At 41.5% G+C, this 20,344-nt stretch overlaps 1 protein-coding gene across 7 annotated transcripts in view; it reads right to left on the reverse strand.

Annotated features, from left to right (window-relative positions):
* RFX3 (regulatory factor X3) overlaps positions 1 to 20,344 on the reverse strand; it is a 116,461-nt gene that overhangs the window by 36,777 nt on the left and 59,340 nt on the right. For 4 of the 7 annotated variants that reach the window (XM_083419834.1, XM_083419835.1, XM_083419836.1 and 1 more), the window contains exons 2-4: positions 19,201 to 19,325; positions 10,078 to 10,175; positions 6,682 to 6,940 (exon numbers count right to left, since the gene is read on the reverse strand). In XM_083419834.1, coding sequence (XP_083275960.1) covers positions 6,682 to 6,940; positions 10,078 to 10,175; positions 19,201 to 19,317 — 474 coding nt within the window. In that variant the 5' untranslated portion in view covers positions 19,318 to 19,325. The remainder of the gene's footprint in view (positions 1 to 6,681; positions 6,941 to 10,077; positions 10,176 to 19,200; positions 19,326 to 20,344) is intronic. The other 3 variants (XM_083419839.1, XM_083419837.1, XM_083419838.1) reach the window with 1 other exon arrangement.

Raw genomic sequence — 20,344 nt, forward strand, 5'->3', positions numbered from 1 at the left:
TAGAAATGCCAGGGGTTGAAATGAGACCATTTACGCCTGTACAGCATGTCCCCTTCCACTGAACTTCAGGCCCTTCTCATAGGACACAGAAAACTGTAAAATACTTTATTTAGTATAACATTCTCCAGGAAATCTATTTAATTACTATTTTTATTATTTTAAACCATGATCTCAGTGAAGAATCGTCAAGGTCTCTAACAAAGTATATTAAACATGTAAATCAAGTCAAATTTGAAAAACACCCCAGAGAAACAAATTAGCAGCAATGTTGATCAGAAAAGCAGAAGCAGGAAAAAGATAATCAGGGCAACTCAAAAGCCTGCCAGAAGAGGACCACTTTGGCATGATGTCTAAAAAACCAGAAAGAGGGGAGCGAGATGAACTTCCCTAGAGAGAATTCTGCAGCTTTACAGAAGAAATTGCCTGCATGTTGCAACTCACTGCAATGAAGATCCCACCACCCCATCCTTATGGCGTTAGGGACCCAGACACTTTAGGGAATTAAAGCTCAAAAGCAGCACTTCAAGCTGAGCTTGGAAGCCAACTGGCCACCAACGATGTAATTGCAAAATTGGTGTTGTATATGTGCTGCCATTTCCAGAACATACACCATAGGGAGACACATGTAAAGTACTGTATTGTACAGTGGTCTAACCTAGAATGCCAAAGATACAAGGAACCTTTAAATGCAAGTGATTCCAGATTTGAACCTCTTTCCTGATCCAGTACAGCTCTTCTAATGTTCTTGTATTCTTAATAGCATTTTATATCAAAGGAAAATTAATTGTTATGGGGAGTGTTTTAGCCCCAGTCAAGTCTGGACAGAGGAGGAGGAGATGTTTAAAACAGATGAGAACACAGTAACATAAAGTATTGTACTATACTCTTAAGTAAACAAATGACTTATCAAAGAACAAAGAACATATCACTAAGCTTGTATTAATAGACTAATAACTACACACCCTAGTTTTATCTAAATTCATGCAGACTAAAATGGTTGCAAATCTCAGTATACATGAAGCATTGCATGAATCGTCCATATTCAAACCTTCAGTCTACAACAGGACTAATGTGAATGTACAAATCATTTTAGATCTCCAGAAATAATGTCCTCCTAATAATAATAATCTGTTTAGACCTGCAATGTGCACAAATACAAATAAGTCTTCTGCTTGCCAATAAAAGGCTACAATGGCAAATAAACAATTGAAATGTGTCTGTCATGTTGACTTTCCATATTCTCACAAAAGACAGCTTCTTTTTAAGATTACTCTTCCAAACGTTTGGGGAAAGTTGGGATAACAATGTATTGGAATATGCAACTGTATGAATGTGCTAATTGCGTCTTTTAATGATCAAATCCCTATCCCCCCCCCCCACATTGTTTTAGAGTATGCATGCCTATTCAAACAGGAGAGTGAACAAATATTTTTTTCCCACACAGAGACATTGATTTAATATTTGTGCACAACATACCACCACATGTTAAGGAAACAATTCACTACAAATTGCGTGTGTTATATTATCAGTATGTACAATGTGCTTTCTGCTTAGAACAAAAAAAAGTGTGCTTTCTGCTTTAAAAAAAAATGTTCTCAACAGAATAGTTGTTTAGTTATTGGGTGGTACATGGAATATCTTGCATTTGAAAAGGCAAATGTTGTGCTACAGTAACTCATAATTATGGAGTTGGCATATAATTATGCAAATTAAGAAAATTTGCATAATTTGTTTCTAGTATGTCTAAGCAACCATTTCACTGCTCTTTTAAGGGCCTTTTCTTGCATTACTCTGGTGACATGGAAGTGATTGCAGCATTTGTATTTGAAAAATACTTGCTCTTCCCCACGCCAATAAATGTCTTGGGAAATGCAAAAAGAGACCAAACTGTTGCTTCCTTCTATACCAGTGATTTCCAATGGGTGGTTTTCACAAGTAGGGGGTTTAGGGTTTGGCTTTTGAAAAAACAAGGGGCCTGCAGCACTTAGCTAATTGGGAACTAGTGCTTTACACCAAAGCTACCCTTCCCATCCTGACAGTTTAATTTAAGAAGGAGCCCTTAGCGGTCCATCTCTTTTGTCCAGTTTCCACACAAGGCGAAACCATGATTTAGTGCCACATGCATAAGCTGAAAGAAACCCAACGTAGAATCTTTCCGAACCACAAATATATAAAAGACTCTTAGTTAAAATGTCAGCTTGTGTCAATATTCACACAGAATTCTCAAAATAGTAAATACAATTATTCCTGATGTATCAATGTCTTACTTGACTCCTTGATTAGTTTTTGCGATCAAACGTAATCAGCAGGGAAGAAAGCTGAAATACTTTTAGAAGCCCACCTTCATAAATATGGGCTCCTGTCTGGCCTGTTTTAAATCAGAGATCACTGGGTGACAAGTGATTGCTCACTGATGGATGAGAATCTGTCTGCAGAGCAGGAAGTGAGGCAAATTTCAGCAGTCGCCCTCTGCCCTGCTGTGGCCCAAGCATTCTCTCAATCTGTCCAGTCCAGTCTGCTCCCAGTCCCCCAGTGGGGTTTGTGTGGCCAAAATGGATTCCCTTCCATCAGTGGGCAGTTACCACTCAATATCACTATCATTATCTCAGGTAGGCAAATGAAGTGAAACATTGATTGCAAACTCACATTGATTTTGAGAGTGACCAAAGTGAACAGGGGAATCTTACTAATAATTTGAAATCCTCTGCCTAGATTAATCAAGGTCTGTTTATTCAGGATAAAGGTAAAGGGACCCCTGACCATTAGGTCCAGTCGTGACCGACTCTGAGGTTGCGGCCCTCATCTCGCTTTATTGGCCGAGGGAGCCGGCGTACAGCTTCCAGGTCATGTGGCCAGCATGACTAAGCCGCTTCTGGCAAACCAGAGCAGCACATGGAAATGCCGTTTACCTTCCCACTGGAGCAGTACCTATTTATCTACTTGCACTTCGTGCTTTCGAACTGCTAGGTGGCAGAAGCTGGGACTGAGCAACGGGAGCTCACCCCGTCGTGGGGATTCGAACTGCCAACCTTCTGATCAGCAAGTCCTAGGCTCTGTGGTTTAACCCACAGCGCCACCCGCGTCCCGTTTATTCAGGATAGCATTCTTGAATTAACCACCAATGAAAAATCTTGTGTAACCCGCCAGCGGCATAGCGTGGTTTGCCAGCAGCACATGCCAGGAGGCGGTAGGGCTCAGAGGGTGAATGGAGCCTGCCGCACCAACCCAGTCCTGGCTACTGTCAGAGCGCCACACACCCCAGAGCCAAGCGGGGCTGTGCTGTGCCATCTACCTACCTGTGCTGGGGGGCAGGGGGCAGGCCAACGGATGCGGCCCTTGAATCACCCCAGCCTTCTCACACCGCCCTGCCAGCCCTGCTCCACTTCACAAGGCTGGGATCTGATCTGAATTATTTGACCGGCGAAACTCAAAACTCAGCCTCACAAAGCCATGCAGAGCTGGCAGGGGGGGGTGATCAGTGCATCCCAGAAAAATGTGCCCACGGCCATCACCCTGGCAGCCCCCCCCCCCCAGTGCTACACCCCTGTAACCTGCATATTGTACTTTTAACACCATTTAGCAATACTGAAATACAACGCTGAGAACTAACTCAAGAGAAATCCATCCTTTCTAAAGTAAATACAATTCTAATCTGGTTCACAGTGACAAAATGTAATAAAAGACTATCATAATATCAATGAATTCAAACATCTGATTTCAACATAAGCGTTGTCTTTCATATTCATTGTCACTCATTTCTATGCATAAATCAACAGCTTTTCCCATTTTGTAACTATTTCACATTGGGATTTTCAAAAAATGAACTTGTGATAGGTGACAGAAATACTGTCATCAATCTCCAAATATAATACTGATGTCATCAAGTGGTTAGTGAAACTGGCATACAGAGAGTTTGGCTGATTTCTTTGTCTTGTAAACGCATAATAAAACACTTAGCAGAGTAAGCTTCCATGGCATATTGTTAGAACAAGATACGCAAAGAACTTCTGGAATCTTGAAACAGCTTATTTTCCACTACATCATAGGTTTTTTTTTTGGGGGGGGGGGTTGCTGTTGCAAAAATAATGAGGAAGAATACAGTAATTATGCAGTTCAAAATAGGGACAGTATTTCACATTACAGAACAAATATAAAATTTGAATTTACCAGCCACTCTTTTGTCTTTTGCTATTTTAACACCAATTAGTCATAATATTAAAAAGCACACAAGCTGCTTGAAAGTTTCTCTTTCAAGCTCTTCAGTTTTTTTAAATTCTCTCTTTTTAATTTGCCAAAACAGATGGTACATGCAACAATTATGGATATTGCTGTGTATGGCATCGGCAGTTGAAAAGTATGCTCTACAATTCCTACAATTTAAGAGTTATTTAAAAAAACAAAACAAAACTGAGGTGTATTTTTAAATAAAAGTTTCTAGCTGTAGAGAGGAAGCGCAATGTACCTACAATCTATATGTATTATGTAATATACTATTTTTTAAATACCCGAAAGAAGGCACACACAGAGATTAAAAACCCTCAAGTAAAAAAATTAATCTGATTTTCAGTATATTCATGGTTGGTGAACCTTCTACATCAAGGGGTCAACATTTGAAATGTATGTAATTTCCTTTCTTAAAACTTGCCTTTCCTAGTCTGCATCCAAAAATCCATATACAGTGGAACCTCGGGTTGCAAACATGATCCGTGCAGGAGGCACGTTCACAATCCGCACTGTTCGCAACCCACAGTGCAATTCGGCGATTCTACGCATGTGCAAAGCGTGAGTTAGTGTTTCTGCGCATGCGCCAAAACCTGGAAGTAACCCATTCCCGTACTTCTGGGTTTGGCGCGGTGCGCAACCCAAAATCGCATAACCTGAAACGTCTGTAACCCGAGGTACCACTGTACATTATAATCTGAACTTGACATAACTACACAATGCCATATAAGATTTCCTCTTTAAACTTAAGTTCTCTTGAATGCCAATCTACAAGATCCACTGACTTTACAGAGTAGCTTTTCTGGCAAGGCAGAGAGAGTAGAAAAGGAACGTCAGAAACTTTCGCTCCCTACAAGGCTTTCTGGGTTTCGTTCCCAATGTTTATTATTTCTCTCATTAATCTCATAATGCTGTTTATTTTGGGGGTTTTTTCTCCTTTCCTCACTGCCTCTGTATTTTAACATGGCTGCTACAAGCAGGTCTATTTAATTTGTATGTTCTCCTCCATTTTGCACAGTCCTCCAGATATTGCAGGACCACAACTCCCATCACTCCTGACCATTAGCCATGCTGGCTGGAGCTGATATGAGTTCAATAACACCTAGAACACCACAGGTTCTCATAACATAATGCAATGTACAGATGCAATGTTAAACCACGGTTTGTCAAGCTCAACACTGGTTTGTTTGTATGTCTTAAGCTGACTAAGATCACTCATCATGGTTTGTTTGGAGCAATTTACACTATTGTGCTTTGTGGAAGACCTGGATCACCCAAGTTGTGTGTGCGCAGGGTGAGGAGGCTGTCAGAGCAAGTGTGCTGGGTGGGTGAATGTGAAACGGAGAAGTTTAATGTCTCCCTTCCCCACTGAACAATCACCACTGAGAGGAGCAAAAGACAGCCTCGCCTGATAGCAAACTACATAATCTGGGTACAAGCAGAAGACTTTCAGAAGGAAAGGACTTTTTCTTCAAAAGGATTGTGGGAGGAGGATGTTTTACTGCTTAGGAGCATTCTGGAGAGGCCAAAGATCTCCAAGGCAAGTGTTTATGTTCACTGCCCCGTTTCTGTAACCAGCCAAAGGTAAGACAGCTGGTGATGCCTTGCCAGTCCCCAGGTGCCACAAAGAGCTTCAGCGTAGCAGCAGGGTATTTGCAGAGGAGCTCAAGGAATAGCAAGCCAACACTAGACCAAACAAGCCATGGTTTGGCTGAATATCAGTAAGCTGGACCCTGGACTATTCAACAAACCATGATTAAAACAAACTATCATTTACTGCTACAATTTATATTAACCAGGAATGGGATTGGTTGTTTTTAAGGAATAAAAAGTTCTCAAACATTGAGTTCATTTGCATCCACCTGCCATTTAGCGACTTTACATGCAGTTGCTAATCTCTGTGATACATACCTCTAATGCAGTCAAATGCCTGCTCACATGGAAACTACAACTGTGACTGAAGCTGCTATCAATATCAAGAAAGCTAAAATACGAATGACAACCACATGGAGAACTATCTAGAGCGACCCATACAGGAGACATGAAATCCAGAACTGAAAAGAATGCAGTGAAAGAAGCTGTGATACTGTCATTATATTTAACTAAATTTCTGCAATTTTATTTCCCCACAAAGTAAATTTACTGAACATAGGTTTGAGAGAAAGCCATCTGAAAGTCTGAATCTGTTCGAATAAATCTGAGTAAAAGAATGGAAGAGAATGAGACTCATACTTTTCCCTTTCTTTTTTTGCATGGTGGGCGTCAATTATTTGGGGCAAAAACCCCTGCGACCCATTGCTGTGAAGCTTTTGTTCATTTCAATGTCCTTGTGGAAGCGACACAAAAATGAATCGAGGTTGCATGGCAACAGGGCCAGGTAGTCCATGCCTTCATTAAGCAAACCTGGAATTTCTGCTCCTGAAAACAAACAAGAGAGACGGAAGCGTCTGCGCTACTTACTGTGGCTGGGGAGGCGCGCGTGGTGTGCGTCACTGAATGGCCAGAGTTCTCCATGGAGTTGCCAATCAGGTAGGTGCCTCCCGTGCTGCTGATGAGCTGTCCTCCCGTGACACCCATCTGAATGCCTCCAGTGCCCACCATACTATGAGAAGAGACCACAGTAGTCACCTGTGCAGAACTGCCTTGGGTATCAAAGTAATTCCCTCCAGTGTTTTGGCTGTACATCTGAGTTTCTGTGTAAGGATACGTGGTTGTTCGTCTTCAGGGAAAAAGAGAGAAAAGACAAAGTTGTTTAGATGCATCCTTTTACTAGAGGAAGACAACTGTTTCACCACAATGGCTTGCATTGAGCTAAATAAAATTTCTCATTTCTAACAGCATTTTCTATTGCACAAAGTCTTTTAAATTTATTAGCTTATAATCTAAGATGAATCTCTTTTCCTGGAAAAAAACTATGAACTATTTACTACAAAAGTTGCAACACAGCAAACTGTTATTCCCAATGTTTAGAAGTGGAGATGACATACCCTTTGCTAAGAGAAAAACACAACAAGTGTGTAACTACCGAGTCCATCTGTTTCAAATGCTCACTCTCAGTGATGTCAACTCCAAGTACTTCTGAGCTCAGAATACAAAATATTAATTCACAGTAGAAAGGTGACATACACTTATGGGCAGAAAAAAATGGCTCAGCTTAGATGCCGAAAACTTGATCAAGCACGGAAAGTGTGTTGCCGTGTTTGCCCATATGTATTCAAACTTGTGTGAAATCACGAGAGCTATACAATAACTTTAAAAAGAAACAAAAGCAGATTCTGCAGATATCAGCATGTCCAAGGGAAAGCACAAGCGATGTATACAGGAACTGGGCTCTGTGTGTGTGTGTCCCTGGGGACACAATCATAGAGTTGTCCAACGCCAGTTACCATTTTCATGTGCTCAAGATGTTTTGTGTCCTTCTGACATTTCCCTGTGGGAAAGAAGTCAGGTAGCAGTATTTCTGATGAAAGAGAATGGCATTGAAAGGGTAAATCTTTTATATTTTCTGAAGTTTCAAAGGTGGTGTGCACATGGCACACTCCCACACATTGATTTATTCCCAGCTGACTCTATTAGGTTCTATGGAAATGTCATGACAATGATCTGTCACCTTTTATAAATTAGTACTTCTGCCACCTCATCTTGCCTCAGCATGTACCTGAGCTGAATGCGACCCTAAATTTTCTTTCATCTGCTCATTCAATAGGCTCCGTTTACCTGGAGCACACTGATCTTTCCATGCAAAAGTTGCTCTTAGGTTTAGTACTGTTTTACAGGTGCTTTTCACTCCATCAAGAAAAGGCTTTTCCTTGCAATTAATTATTTTCTACTCAGTTAAGTGTTATTTCTTTACAGGCAGCCTAATTGCTATAAAAATTTGAATGCACAGAAGAACCTCGATTCAAACACCTGTTCTTACTACTGTAGTGTTTAACTTCGCCATCTATTTACACAGGGTTCATTTATTATTGTTATTTCAACAGTATGTAGTGATAGTAATAGAATTTAATAACATTAATACATTTAATCATATTAGCTAATATTACTGTGGGGAAAGTAGACAAGATTTCTTAGCTAAAAATTAAGGAAGCTGCTTACACTCATCAATATTTATGAGAACGGACACAAGTTGTTATAGGTTTTTAAATTATTTATTCCTGCAAAGCAGAGATGTTGAAAACATTAACCACAATGTTATTTGAAGACAATATATTTGGAATTATTACGGAGAGGAGATGGAGAATGATAACACAACCCTGGGCTTTCATTTTTGCCAGCACCACATGTCCTTCCTGAGGGTCTGGTTCACACATCACACTAACTAGGCCAAACCAGCACTTCGTGCAAATGAATGAGGGTGCAAGTTCTCAAAGGGAAATGGCAGCCACCTTGCTCCTCCCCAGTTATTCTGCTGGTGGTTTGATTTAGGGTGCTGCCCAAACCATAGGACAAACCATGGTTACAGCTTGGAGCTAGTTTAGAGAGAGCTAAACCACAGCCTTGGGCTTAGATGACATGGCTTGGCTCAGCACAGCAGCAGAACCAAGCCGCAATGCGGCCACATTCCCCTCTCCCAGAGCCTGCATGCTTGCATGTTCAGGGTAATGTGCAAGCCAGGCAAATGTCTAATTCTGCCCTTAGGAAACAGCTTTTGCAACACGGGGAATGAACAAATGCATCTAGAAGGCTGGCTATATGAGAAATAAGGAACATAAGAGTCACAATACTAGAGACCTATAATTAATCAGAGATATCTAACATAAAACTGAAGTAGTAAACTTGATTACTCTTCCACTCAAAATGATAATTATAAAAATTCAGGCGCTAAACTAATCTCTTTCTGTCTGCACACTGCAGGTGACATATCGTGGTCACATTCATCCATGAGAAGTACATTATAATGGTAGAGAACAGGCAATACAACCTCAAGAGTCATCCACTTAAAACCGTACTCTTTGTACCTCACTACTCACAGATCAACCGTCTGAAAACTCACAGATCTGTGATGTGCATAATATACTGACTAGAATGCTGCTTCCGCCTCACTGAAAATTTCCATATGAGCATGGCAAAGATTCTCTACCATAAGGCAGTTTTATTTATCACCCGGTATTGTAATGACGTATGCACCACTTTAAGGACACTGCTTGCTTGCGCTCTCTCTCTCTCTCTCTCTTCTTTCAAAATTCCTAGACTGTGTAATTATCACATACTCCCAAGACCGTGTAATTATCACACACTCCCATAATCAGAACTGTTCAGCTTATTTGTGGCATTAGCTTATTTATGTTTCCTGTGTCTACTGAAAAGAAAAATACCAACCATGGTTTTTATCTCAACATGGGCTTCACCTATATCATGTGACAAAGAAACACCCACCACCCCCTCAAGATCCACGCCAACCACAAAAGATCATTAGCTACCACCAGGTGTCAACCGTGATGGAGCTTTAAAAAACAAAACAAAACAAAACAAACACAGAATGAATGATGGGGGTCCATCATTCACAATTCATAGAATCATAGAGTTGGAATGGACCACAAGGGCCATCGAGTCCAACCCCCTGCCAAGCAGGAAACACCATCAGAGCACTCCTGACATATGGTTGTCAAGCCTCTGCTTAAAGACCTCCAAAGAAGGAGACTCCACCACACTCCTTGGCAGCAAATTCCACTGTCAAACAGCTCTTACTGTCAGGAAGTTCTTCCTAATGTTTTATTTATCACCCGGTATCAATTGGTGAGGGTAGTTTCATATGTTCACTTTCTCACACATTTTTCCATCTTCGGTCCTCTGTGCAGCCTGCATGTAGAAGACCTGCATGTATGAGTGGGATGTCCAAGATGAAGGACTTACATAGCTCCGTTTGTGTAGACGGTGTCACTTCCCTCCACATACTGCACCTGGGCTGGGTAGACATGCTGGACCTGTTGCACCGTTTGCACTTGCTGAACCTGCAAAGAAATCAGTCACATGATGAGATGCGTTTCCCTCTCGGCCATTCAGAACCTAATCTCTACTGTTGCTAATTATTAGTGAGCAATAAACAAGCAGTGAAGCAGTGAAGCTTCCTAAACAGATTACAAAACAAACCCACAGTAGGGTGACTGAGGACAGGCTCCCCATGGCATGCTTGCCTTATTTATCTGTAGAATATTAAAGTAATAATACTAATAACTTTATTATTTATATCCTGCCCACCTGACTGGGTTCCCCCAGCCACTCTGGGCAACTTGCAGCATATATAAAACATAGTAAAATATGAAACATTAAAAAGTCACATTTCAGCAGGTGTCCACATAACATGACATTTAGAAGAGATTCAATCTTGTTCTGTAAATATACTTGAATTATCAAAAAGTGACTTAGCAATGTTAGCTTCATGGCTAAAAAAATTTAAAGAAGGGGGAAAGAATATTGTGAACTGTGCAGATGCCATGACAAAACATGGTTTGTGCTAACATAATAATTTAAACCAAAACTATAGGCTGTGCTTGGACAGAACAATGGAATAAGGTTTATTGTTACAGGAATGAGTGCAGTCAAGCCTTGGGCTCATGTATCTTCCCCTCTCCTCTCAGCTTCCATTATGGCTGCAAGGAGCTCAAAGAATTCTGTTTGCCTTTTTGACGAAAGCACCATTCAGCAGGAAACGCGAAGCCATACAAGCCGTGGATAGTCTTCATTATGGTTTGCTGAAACAAGCCAGCTGCAGACTGTGGTTTATGAAGTTTGCTTGTTTCAATAAATCATAGTATGACCCCAGTTTATGATTCAGATGTAACACCAGACTGCTGTTAATCCGAAATGGAAGTGAATCCCTCTCCTCTCCTCCTCAGGCTGTGATGGAAGAGCAGGACAGTACAAAACCAGAGAGGGTGAAGCTGAGGCCCAGTGCCTTTGGGGGACGGGAGGGGGACGGTATTCACCGGCAGCTTCTCCCCCTGCCCTGCAACAGCCACTGTAAGCACCGCCAGTGACGTGACCAGGGGGCACCCAGCCAGCAGCTGAGCCCAGGGCACGCGGGGAAGCACATCACAAGCTGCACCCCCATTCTTGCACCCCTTGGGGAGTGGGACTCAGGTACTCCGGTCAGCCCCGGGGAGAAGGTGCCCAGGCACCGGAGGGGCTTTGTTCATGCCATGGCTCCCCATGCAGCTGAGCGTCTCTGGGGGTGGCGGTGGCGGGACTGTGTGCCACTGAGTAGCACCAGAAAAAGCACTGCTGAGGCCGACACTCATTCCTATCTCTAACACAGCAATATCTTAAGTGCTGACACAATCAAGCAAACCATGGTTTAGAGTTACTTTCCTGCTCAATAATCTTGTCCCTGGATGCAATGGTCTCTGGAAGCAAGGGACTTAACTACGGGTTTTCTATTCATACCACATACCAAACCATAACTTGTACAAACCACAGCTTGTTTTCCAATTCTCCTTTGCCAGCCTATTGCATTGCATGGTTTGTGTCAAACAACAGTTCTACTTCCCTAAACATGGTTTGCTGCAAGTTGGAACTTAATTCTGTCAGCAAATTCTGCCTTTGAATAATTGTCTATTTCCTTCAGGTGCATTGCAGATGTCTGGACAAATTCATGCTATTTCCTGTCAACTGGATTCTGAACTCTTGATAACATAACAAAAATGCAGCTTATGCTATCTTTTATCCTGACCGCTCTGCTGCATGATATCTCTTTTCAAACAAAATTACCCTGGAATTTATGTCCATATAGTCCATATTTATACATTCTATAGATTTATATGTGGATCTTCAGATGTTATCCTTGAAGATAATAGAATGAGTAAATATGAAGCAGAACTGCCAGTAGTCTATTACTCACACTACTTTGGGGACTGGCAGGGGGTACTGTTTATCCACACATTGAGAGAGGATGAAAGATATTCTAGTCCTTAAGTGCTTTTCAATTATATGTCTCTGCTACTCTAATTGGACTGTGTAAAGCTGTTACCAGCAAATTAAATATCTTCTTTTTTTGCTATTCACATAAATCTTTGAAAAGCCATCAGTACAAATTCTTCATTTGAATCAATACAAATACCTTCACTTTAAAAACAAATCATATACTTTTAGTGAAAAACTGAGGCCTTGTCATCCACTAACCCAGATATTGTAGGGAATGACTTCTGTGCAATTATATTAATTTATTTCTATTATTCTCAACTGTGAAGTCTTTCCATTTTGAATCTGCTTACAAACCTATGTGAGGATTTAAGAATTGTCACAATGTGCTTTTTAAAAACACCAGGCCATTTTCATTCTTGCAGTTTTGAGCTTCTGGAAACTATAAGGTTCTTTGACTACTTCGTCCCAGCTGAGGCTGATTTCATAAAATCCTAATTTGTAGAGTTGGAAGGGAGCTTGAGGGTCACCTAGTCCAACCCCCTGTATTTGCAGGAATCTCAACTAAGGCATCCATGATGATCTCCTCCCCGTCTAGGTCATCTAAGACTTACAACTTGGCAAGGGCACAAGCCAACGGGGGGGAGAGTACCAAGGCGTTTGCTCTCCCCATCTCAGATGAGGGCAAGCAGCCAGCAGGAGTCAGGAAGCAGCGTTGCCAGAGCAGGAGACGGAGGGCAACCAGAAGGCAACTTCTTCCTCTCGCCCATCACTGAGATCAGTCATCCAACACCCCCCTCCCCCATCTCATTTCCCCAAGACACATCATGGATACAATTTATGTAGACAATTTATCTCACCACCAGGCCAGGCCAGCATCAATCCACAATAGTCAGATCACAGAAGGCTCACTGTAAATAAGCCCACCACTCACTTAAGCAAAAAAAACACAACAACACCCTGTGATTTATTCTTTGGGCATTCTACCCCATCCAGGGTATAAACCATCTCTTCTCTACCCTGTTGCACACCCGGAGGATATAACTCTCAAAGGCATAAAACCTATGTATATCATGCATTCAGCCTCTCATACACCCCAAATTGTGTATGCTACATACAATAAACAATATATACAATATGTGTGCCTAGGGGGTTGTTGGGACTAGTAACTACTGAGAGTGAGGGAATTTGTGCATTTGTACGTGCGGGTGAATGTGTGCAGCTGTAATTTAATGAGGCATGAATATATTTGTCGTTATAGTTCCCAATTCAGACTGCATTAAACCTAATGACTCATCAACAGGTTTTAAGTTAACCAAGCCAGACTTAGAACTGTAAGATTTTCCATCTCCAGCTTGCCTGTACAATGCACAAGATCTCAATATATGAAAGGAGTTGAACAGGTGTGTTTTCTGTTTACATGTCTATAAATGGCAAGACTGTATGGGCAATTTCAATATAAAATTCTGTTAACTGTGTGAATCAAGTAAACAGGTTTTCAATCTGTAAATCAGTAAACGGAAAAAGAGTGAGCCTTTAACAGATTTGTGAAAAAAGACAAAATGGAATTACAGTACTAATATCCTAAGTATTTTTACAAAACCCCAAACTTATTTTACCTACACTTACATATCAATAAGAGACCTGATTTAAGAGAACTCGCCATGCTAGGATTCTTTTCTAAAACAAGAATTGTATAATGGTGGTTCCCTCACTGCGAGAAGTGAAGTTAAAGGGAACCTGACAGAGGGCCTTCTTGGTAGTTACACCCTGTGGAATGCCCTCCCATCAGATGTCAAGGAGATAAATAATTACACAACCTTCTGTAGACATCTGAAGGCAGCCTTGCATTGAGAAGCTTTTAACGTGCGATGTTCTGTTGTACTTTTGCATATTCTCTTGGAAGTTGCTCAGAGTGGCTGGGGCAACCCAAAATAAGCTGTACTTGTAGTTGTTATTGTAACAAGGAACCTATCTACCTAGCTCACATCACTCAGCTATATTTCATGGGCAAACCAGTTAAATATCAAATTTTAAAGACCCAATTCTAGATATCTGAGGGGGGGGGGGGAGAATCAAACTCACAAAATTAGTTTGGAGAACCAAAGTAAATGAGGTATAGGTGGGCATCCTAGCATATCTCAATCTTCTTCCAGCAACCTCATTTGAACAAGCCCTTCACCTCAAATTCTCAAGCTACCACTAGTGACATGGGTATTCCGGGGGGGGGGGGGGAGTCCTGTGCAAATTAGGTAGTGTACATAGGGTAGTCACTCTGCATTGGAAAATTTGCCAAAGCTGCCATGACAGAACACAGGATGTGGCATAATTCACCACACACTCATAGAACATCACCACCAATGGATAACCCTATAAAGGAACCCTATAAAGGAAGACCACAAGTCAGACAGCAGACGGCGTGGCCTGGGGCGAGATCATCCTGGCCTCATGTCTTGCTGGTTGACGAATGCAGGAGACAAGCCCACAATGCTCCTGATTCAGTCGGGGTGACTGGGTGGAGACCCTTACCTTTCCCTACTGATATACACACGTTAAGTAAAGGTAAAGGGACCCCTGACCATTAGGTCCAGTCGTGGCCAACTCTGGGGTTGTGGCGCTCATCTCGCTCTATAGGCCGAGGGAGCTGGCGTACAGCTTCCGGGTCATGTGGCCAGCATGACTAAGCCGCTTCTGGCGAACCAGAGCAGCGCAAGGAAACGCCGTTTACCTTCCTGCCAGAGTGGTATCTATTTATCTAATTGCACTTTGACGTACTTTCAAACTGCTAGGTTGGAAGGAGCAGGGACCGAGCAACGGGAGCTCACCCTATCATGGGGATTCATTACATTTATTTAGCTACAGGTGGTCGTTTTAAATATTTTTCTTTTAAAATCTATTATCAAACTGCCAAAATGTTTTGTTACTGTTATTGTTCTTACCCTAACTTGAGTCCTTCACATTGTTTAGGGTTGGCACTGGGGAGAGATGTGCTCTTGTGCCTTTTACAGCTGTGTGGAAGGCAGAAATTAAGCAGGACAAGACTTTTATTGCGGAGAAATACAATTACACAGAAAGCTTCACCTACTGTCAGTCTAATCTTATTACCTGTTTGTGGGGTTCAATTTATTTTTGGGCCCTCCATTCCCATTTACAAAAGAGGGTATAAAATTGCATCTACTACTTATTTTTGGAACTGATTTGTCTGTGTGTTCTCTATGAATCTAATGCCTCTCAAGATATTGTTGCCAAACTTGGCACCGGGATTTCTGACACAGGAGCATGGATTTTCATCAACACTGGGCTACCTGCTGCCATTCTGAACCAAGATGGTGGACTGAAACATGAGTTTGGTATGCCTTTGTCTGATTTTTGGTGTGACTGGTCCAAACTGCATTGATTTGGACACCTCTGAAGATACTGTTACCCCATTTGTTGTGATTTTGACAAATTTGGCATCACAGGCCCAATCTGCACCAATATGGATGGTTCTGAAGATATTGTTGCCCAAGTCTGCATGAAGGTTAATGAGGTGGTCCCCATCTACTTTTGGATGCTAGATGCCATGTTGAATTAATATGGTGGACCACAATTAAACATTAGCATCTCCCCCAATTGGGGTTGTGTCAAGCATTTCCTGGGTTAGGTTGGAGCCTTGGCATAGTGTGTGAGAGGACATAGCCCTAAACTCACAAAAACACTATCCATATAAAAACCCATTTCTTTGAATTCCTGGGCACAACCAGGCACTCCTAAGCAGTTGAACATAAACAGCGTTTAAATCTTATGCAAATGTGTGTTTTTTGTAAGTGCAGCAGGAGACCCAGTCAACACACAGTTTATGAGGCCCAAACAACCTTGTTGGCACCTCTGGATGGACTGGGGGTCAGAATCAGTATAATGCAGCTTCCTATGCCTTTTAAGGTCAAAACCCAAAGCAAAAAAGGAAGACATCCAATGGTACAGTAAACAGCAGCAAGGAAAGATAAATAACCTGAATTTACAAAGGAAAAAGTGAGCACTACAAGACTGGCAAGATAATGAAAGAACAAGATCAACCTCACCACCACAGTCGTCAGGGAAAGCAGAATGTCAAAAAGAAATACCAAAAGAAAGAGCAGCAGGGGTAACTGTTTCAAAAGACGATAACCAAGTTATCTTCTTTCTTTCCAGCAAAAAGAAACATGTTTTGAAATAAAAAGATCCTAAAAACTGCAGATTTATTGAACACCAAATGACAGTTCAAAGACCCCCTACAAGAAGATGCGATGCAGGAAAACCTACATGGATTAGAAATGAGAGTAGAATGAGAATTAAAAACTGAGCAGGGGGGACTCTGATTAAGACAAAAATGTCACCAGGTTTTCAAAAGCAGCAAGCTGAAAAATGGAAGACAGCAGAGGAGAAACGAAAGAAAAGACAGCCCTTCAAACAAGAAAACTGAACAGAGCAAGAAACGCCAGCGCCAAAAACTGACAGTGACTGTACTCCCCACTGATGAGGGTCAATCAGGTTGGTTCCTGTATTATATGAGAACCATCCCTGAAGGTAAGAAGTGCTGCAGGTAAATCTTTAGCTCATCTTCACTGGTTCTTCATTTGCTAAAGAAACTCAATTTGGAGGAGCACTCTCCACTTAGCCGGAAAGTCTCTACTTACGTAATGCGGAAACTCTGTTGAACGTTGAGATAGAAAAAGTAAATTGGGCAGATACATGATTCAAGTCTGAATACCAGCATAGTCTTCATATGTTTTCAAAAGATGGGGAAAAGAAAATGCAAAACACATTCTCATGGCACATCTGCCTTGAAGATGGAGATATTAGAGCAGGCTTCCTCAACCTCAGCCCTCCAGATGTTTTGAGACTACAATTCCCAGCATCCCTGACCACTGGTCCTGCTAGCTAGGGATCATGGGAGTTGTAGGCCAAAAAAACATATGGAGGGCTGAGGTTGAGGAAGCCTGTATTACAGTAACCACTGGTAAATATGTGCAGGACACCATTCTATGTTTCAAGTTAAAGCTCCTGCACCCATTTTCAAGGTCAGGAAAGATGTGGCACACATCCCAATTCAGCCCCTCTTTTTAAAATGGAGACATCAGAATTAATGATCCAGCACATTTAGGAACCTAATCTGCGTTTCAGTCTTAGATTCCCGTTTAACGACCACAAGCCGTTTCCATGAGGTTATAGAAAATGTTGAATAAATGAACCAAAATGAAAAGGTTGAAATATCAGAATGTAAGTTGGTGACCAAGGTTAGCACACCATTCAACTTTTCAAGCCTGACCCTCTGGCTGGTTTCCAAGACGGTAAAGAAAGACGCAACACACAACTGTAAGAGTTTCCTTTGAGCACGGAGATATCCAGTTGAACAGCAAGGGCTCAGGGCAGGTGAGGCAAAAAATATCGCAATGTGGTAGCTGAAGCCTCTCAAAACACTGTCTTTTATTAGTCATTATTTTCATTGTCATTTGCAGAAGAAAGGCATACCAAAACAAATTACATGCTTCTGTAAAATCTGCTGCCTCACAGGAACAAATGGAGCATCAATTTATACAGCATGCTGCTATTCAATGTTTGTCAACAACATCAAAAGTGGATAAAAACATTCAGCGCAAAATTAAAAGCCACCTTGAATGAGAAAAACGGAGCATTATACAAGGGAAGGTATTGCTCCAGACAATATGCTTTTCAAACAGAAGACTGAGAGGAGCTAAACCAGCTCAATTCACTCAGATTTATAAATCCAATTTGAAATTTTAATTATAGCACTTTCAAATAAAGCAGACTAAATGCTGTATTTTTTCAAGTAGCAAAAACATGGAGAGAATAATAAAACTGTTAACAACAAAAACTGGGTACAAGTCTAGTTATGTAATACAATCTCCACAACTAACATTACATTGAGCATGTAGTGTCATTTCATGCATATTCTTAAGGTATTAATGGTTAATATAAGACAAATCTGAGTAGTTGCTGGGTGAGAATTGTTATCTTCTTCCCCATTACATATGAAAAGACAGGAGACCAAATTTCCACAAAGGTATTTCTCTTCGTTATACCTTCTGCCCCTCTTCTAAGACTAGTGAGTCGCTCTGAGACAGTCACATCCCACAAAGGGTAGCTCAGCCTGAGAATGCCAAACAGAAGCTTTCACCAAACGTGCAGTTATCAATAGGGGGTAAAAAAACACCTAAATCTTGATGTCAAATAATGAGGTCATAATCTATGTTCAATGAAAGAACGCTAAAGCTGGATTTGGCAAGAGTTGTTGTTCAATTATTTTAGAAATGGTATTAAAGGCCCTGGTATTCTACCTAGCATGGAAAAAGGTTCCAAGATTCCCACATCCCTCCAGCAAAGAGGATTTATTGATTTTAAGTGAACCAGAGTCCAATGTCACCCAAGAAAGACCTTCAGAGAAGCTTCATGAAGACAAAATGGTTTTTTAAGGTGGGGTCCTTCACAAGCCTTCACTTATTTTCATTCATTTCTTTGCCTGTTTTGGTCTCCTATACTAAACATAAACCTTTTGCGTTTCCCATACAATATTCCACAAACATACAATAAGTCAAGGAAGCCCCCCTTTTCATGTCACAATGAGATTTAGTACACACGGATTAGAATACTGTAAGGGAACAAAGTCCTTCCCTTCTTCATTCTAAACATTTTGCGAATGAACCAACACTGGAGAAGCTGGGGCCAATTAGGGTGCATTTTTTAAAGATTTTCCTTCAACCCTTGACCCACCCAGCCTTTGTATGAAGCTAACACCATTTACATACTAATTATGAATCTCCCTCTAGAGCTCCATACAGAGCTGTGATAAACACAGATGGTTCTAACCCTGCACTTGGGACTCCATGACTCTGCAGCTGAAGACAGGAGGCCGATAGGGAGGCTGTGTTTGGGGAGGGAGCAGCCTGGATGAGGGGAGAAGAGGTGCAGCAACACCCTGAATAAAGGCTATTAGGGGGCCATTTTAGCTGGAGTAAAATTGAAACACAAAACTTTTTCTTGTGATCCAGATAGATAGATGGATAGAGAGACTACTTTGGCTTTGCACGAAAATGACTTGTTTTCCATGTTTCATCCATATCTGACAAGCAAGCACTTTACCTGTTGTTGCACTGGTAATTGCTGTACCACCTGGGTGGGCACGGCTGCTTGGCCAGCTACAGAAGTCTGTAAAGTCACTGTCGAACCTGTGTCCGAACCAGTCTCTGATGTCTGCATTGTCGTTTCTGCATGAAATTGAAAAATAAGCATGTTAAGGGTTGTGCTCTCTTTTAAAGATTGGCCACTTCAAATGGCCACGTGCCCTTCATAATCCAGTAGCTCCCTCCTCTGGTGAGAACTTCACCACAGACTCCTGAGGAAGCTTATCAGACATGGAAGAAGAGAAAAGGTCCGACTATAGAGCAGTAACTGGTGAAGAAACAAAAGGGACGAATAATGGGAAAATGTAAAACAGAGACCCTCCCAAGGACACATATTTGAACCTGGGCTTTTAAACTTGTTCTTTAATGATCTAGTGTGATCTGGATACCAAACTGACGATACCAGATTGTTCAGAGTGGTTAAAACAAAAAGGGATTGCAAGGAGCTCCAAAAGGATCTCTCCAAACTGAGTGAATGTGCAGTAAAATGGCAAATGCAATTCAACGTCAGCAAATGTAAAGTGATGCACATTGGGCCAAAACAAAATGAATAATAATAATAATAACAACCCTATACTCCACAAAAACATTCATGGGGTCTGAACTGGTAGTTAGTGACTGGGAGTAAGATCTTGGGTTTGTAATGGATAGCTCCATGAAGATATCAACCCAAAGTGTGCCAGCTGCGAAAAAGCTGAATTCCATATGAGGGATCATTAAGAAAGGAACTGAAAATAATACCGTTATATAAATATATGGCAATGCTGCACTTGGAGCGCTGCTTACATTGCTGGTCCCATCGCCTCTAAAAGGATATTGTAGTGCTCAAAATGGTTCAGAAAAGGGCAACAAAAATTATCAGAGGATTGGAGCAATTCCCCTGCGAGGAAAGGTTAGAACATTGGGGGGCTTTTGAGTTTAGATGTGTGTTGGGGGGTGGCGGCGTGGAGATGATACGAGGTATATCAAAATATGCATGGTGCGAAGAAAGCAGAGGTAAGCTTTTCTCCCCCTCTCATAACACGAGAATTTGGGGACATCCAATGAAGCTGAATGTTGGAAGCTTCAGGACAGACAAAAGAAAGAACTCCTTCATATAAGAC

Source organism: Podarcis tiliguerta (genome assembly GCF_965153285.1).
Source record: "Podarcis tiliguerta genome assembly, chromosome: 17".
NCBI lineage: Eukaryota > Metazoa > Chordata > Lepidosauria > Squamata > Lacertidae > Podarcis > Podarcis tiliguerta.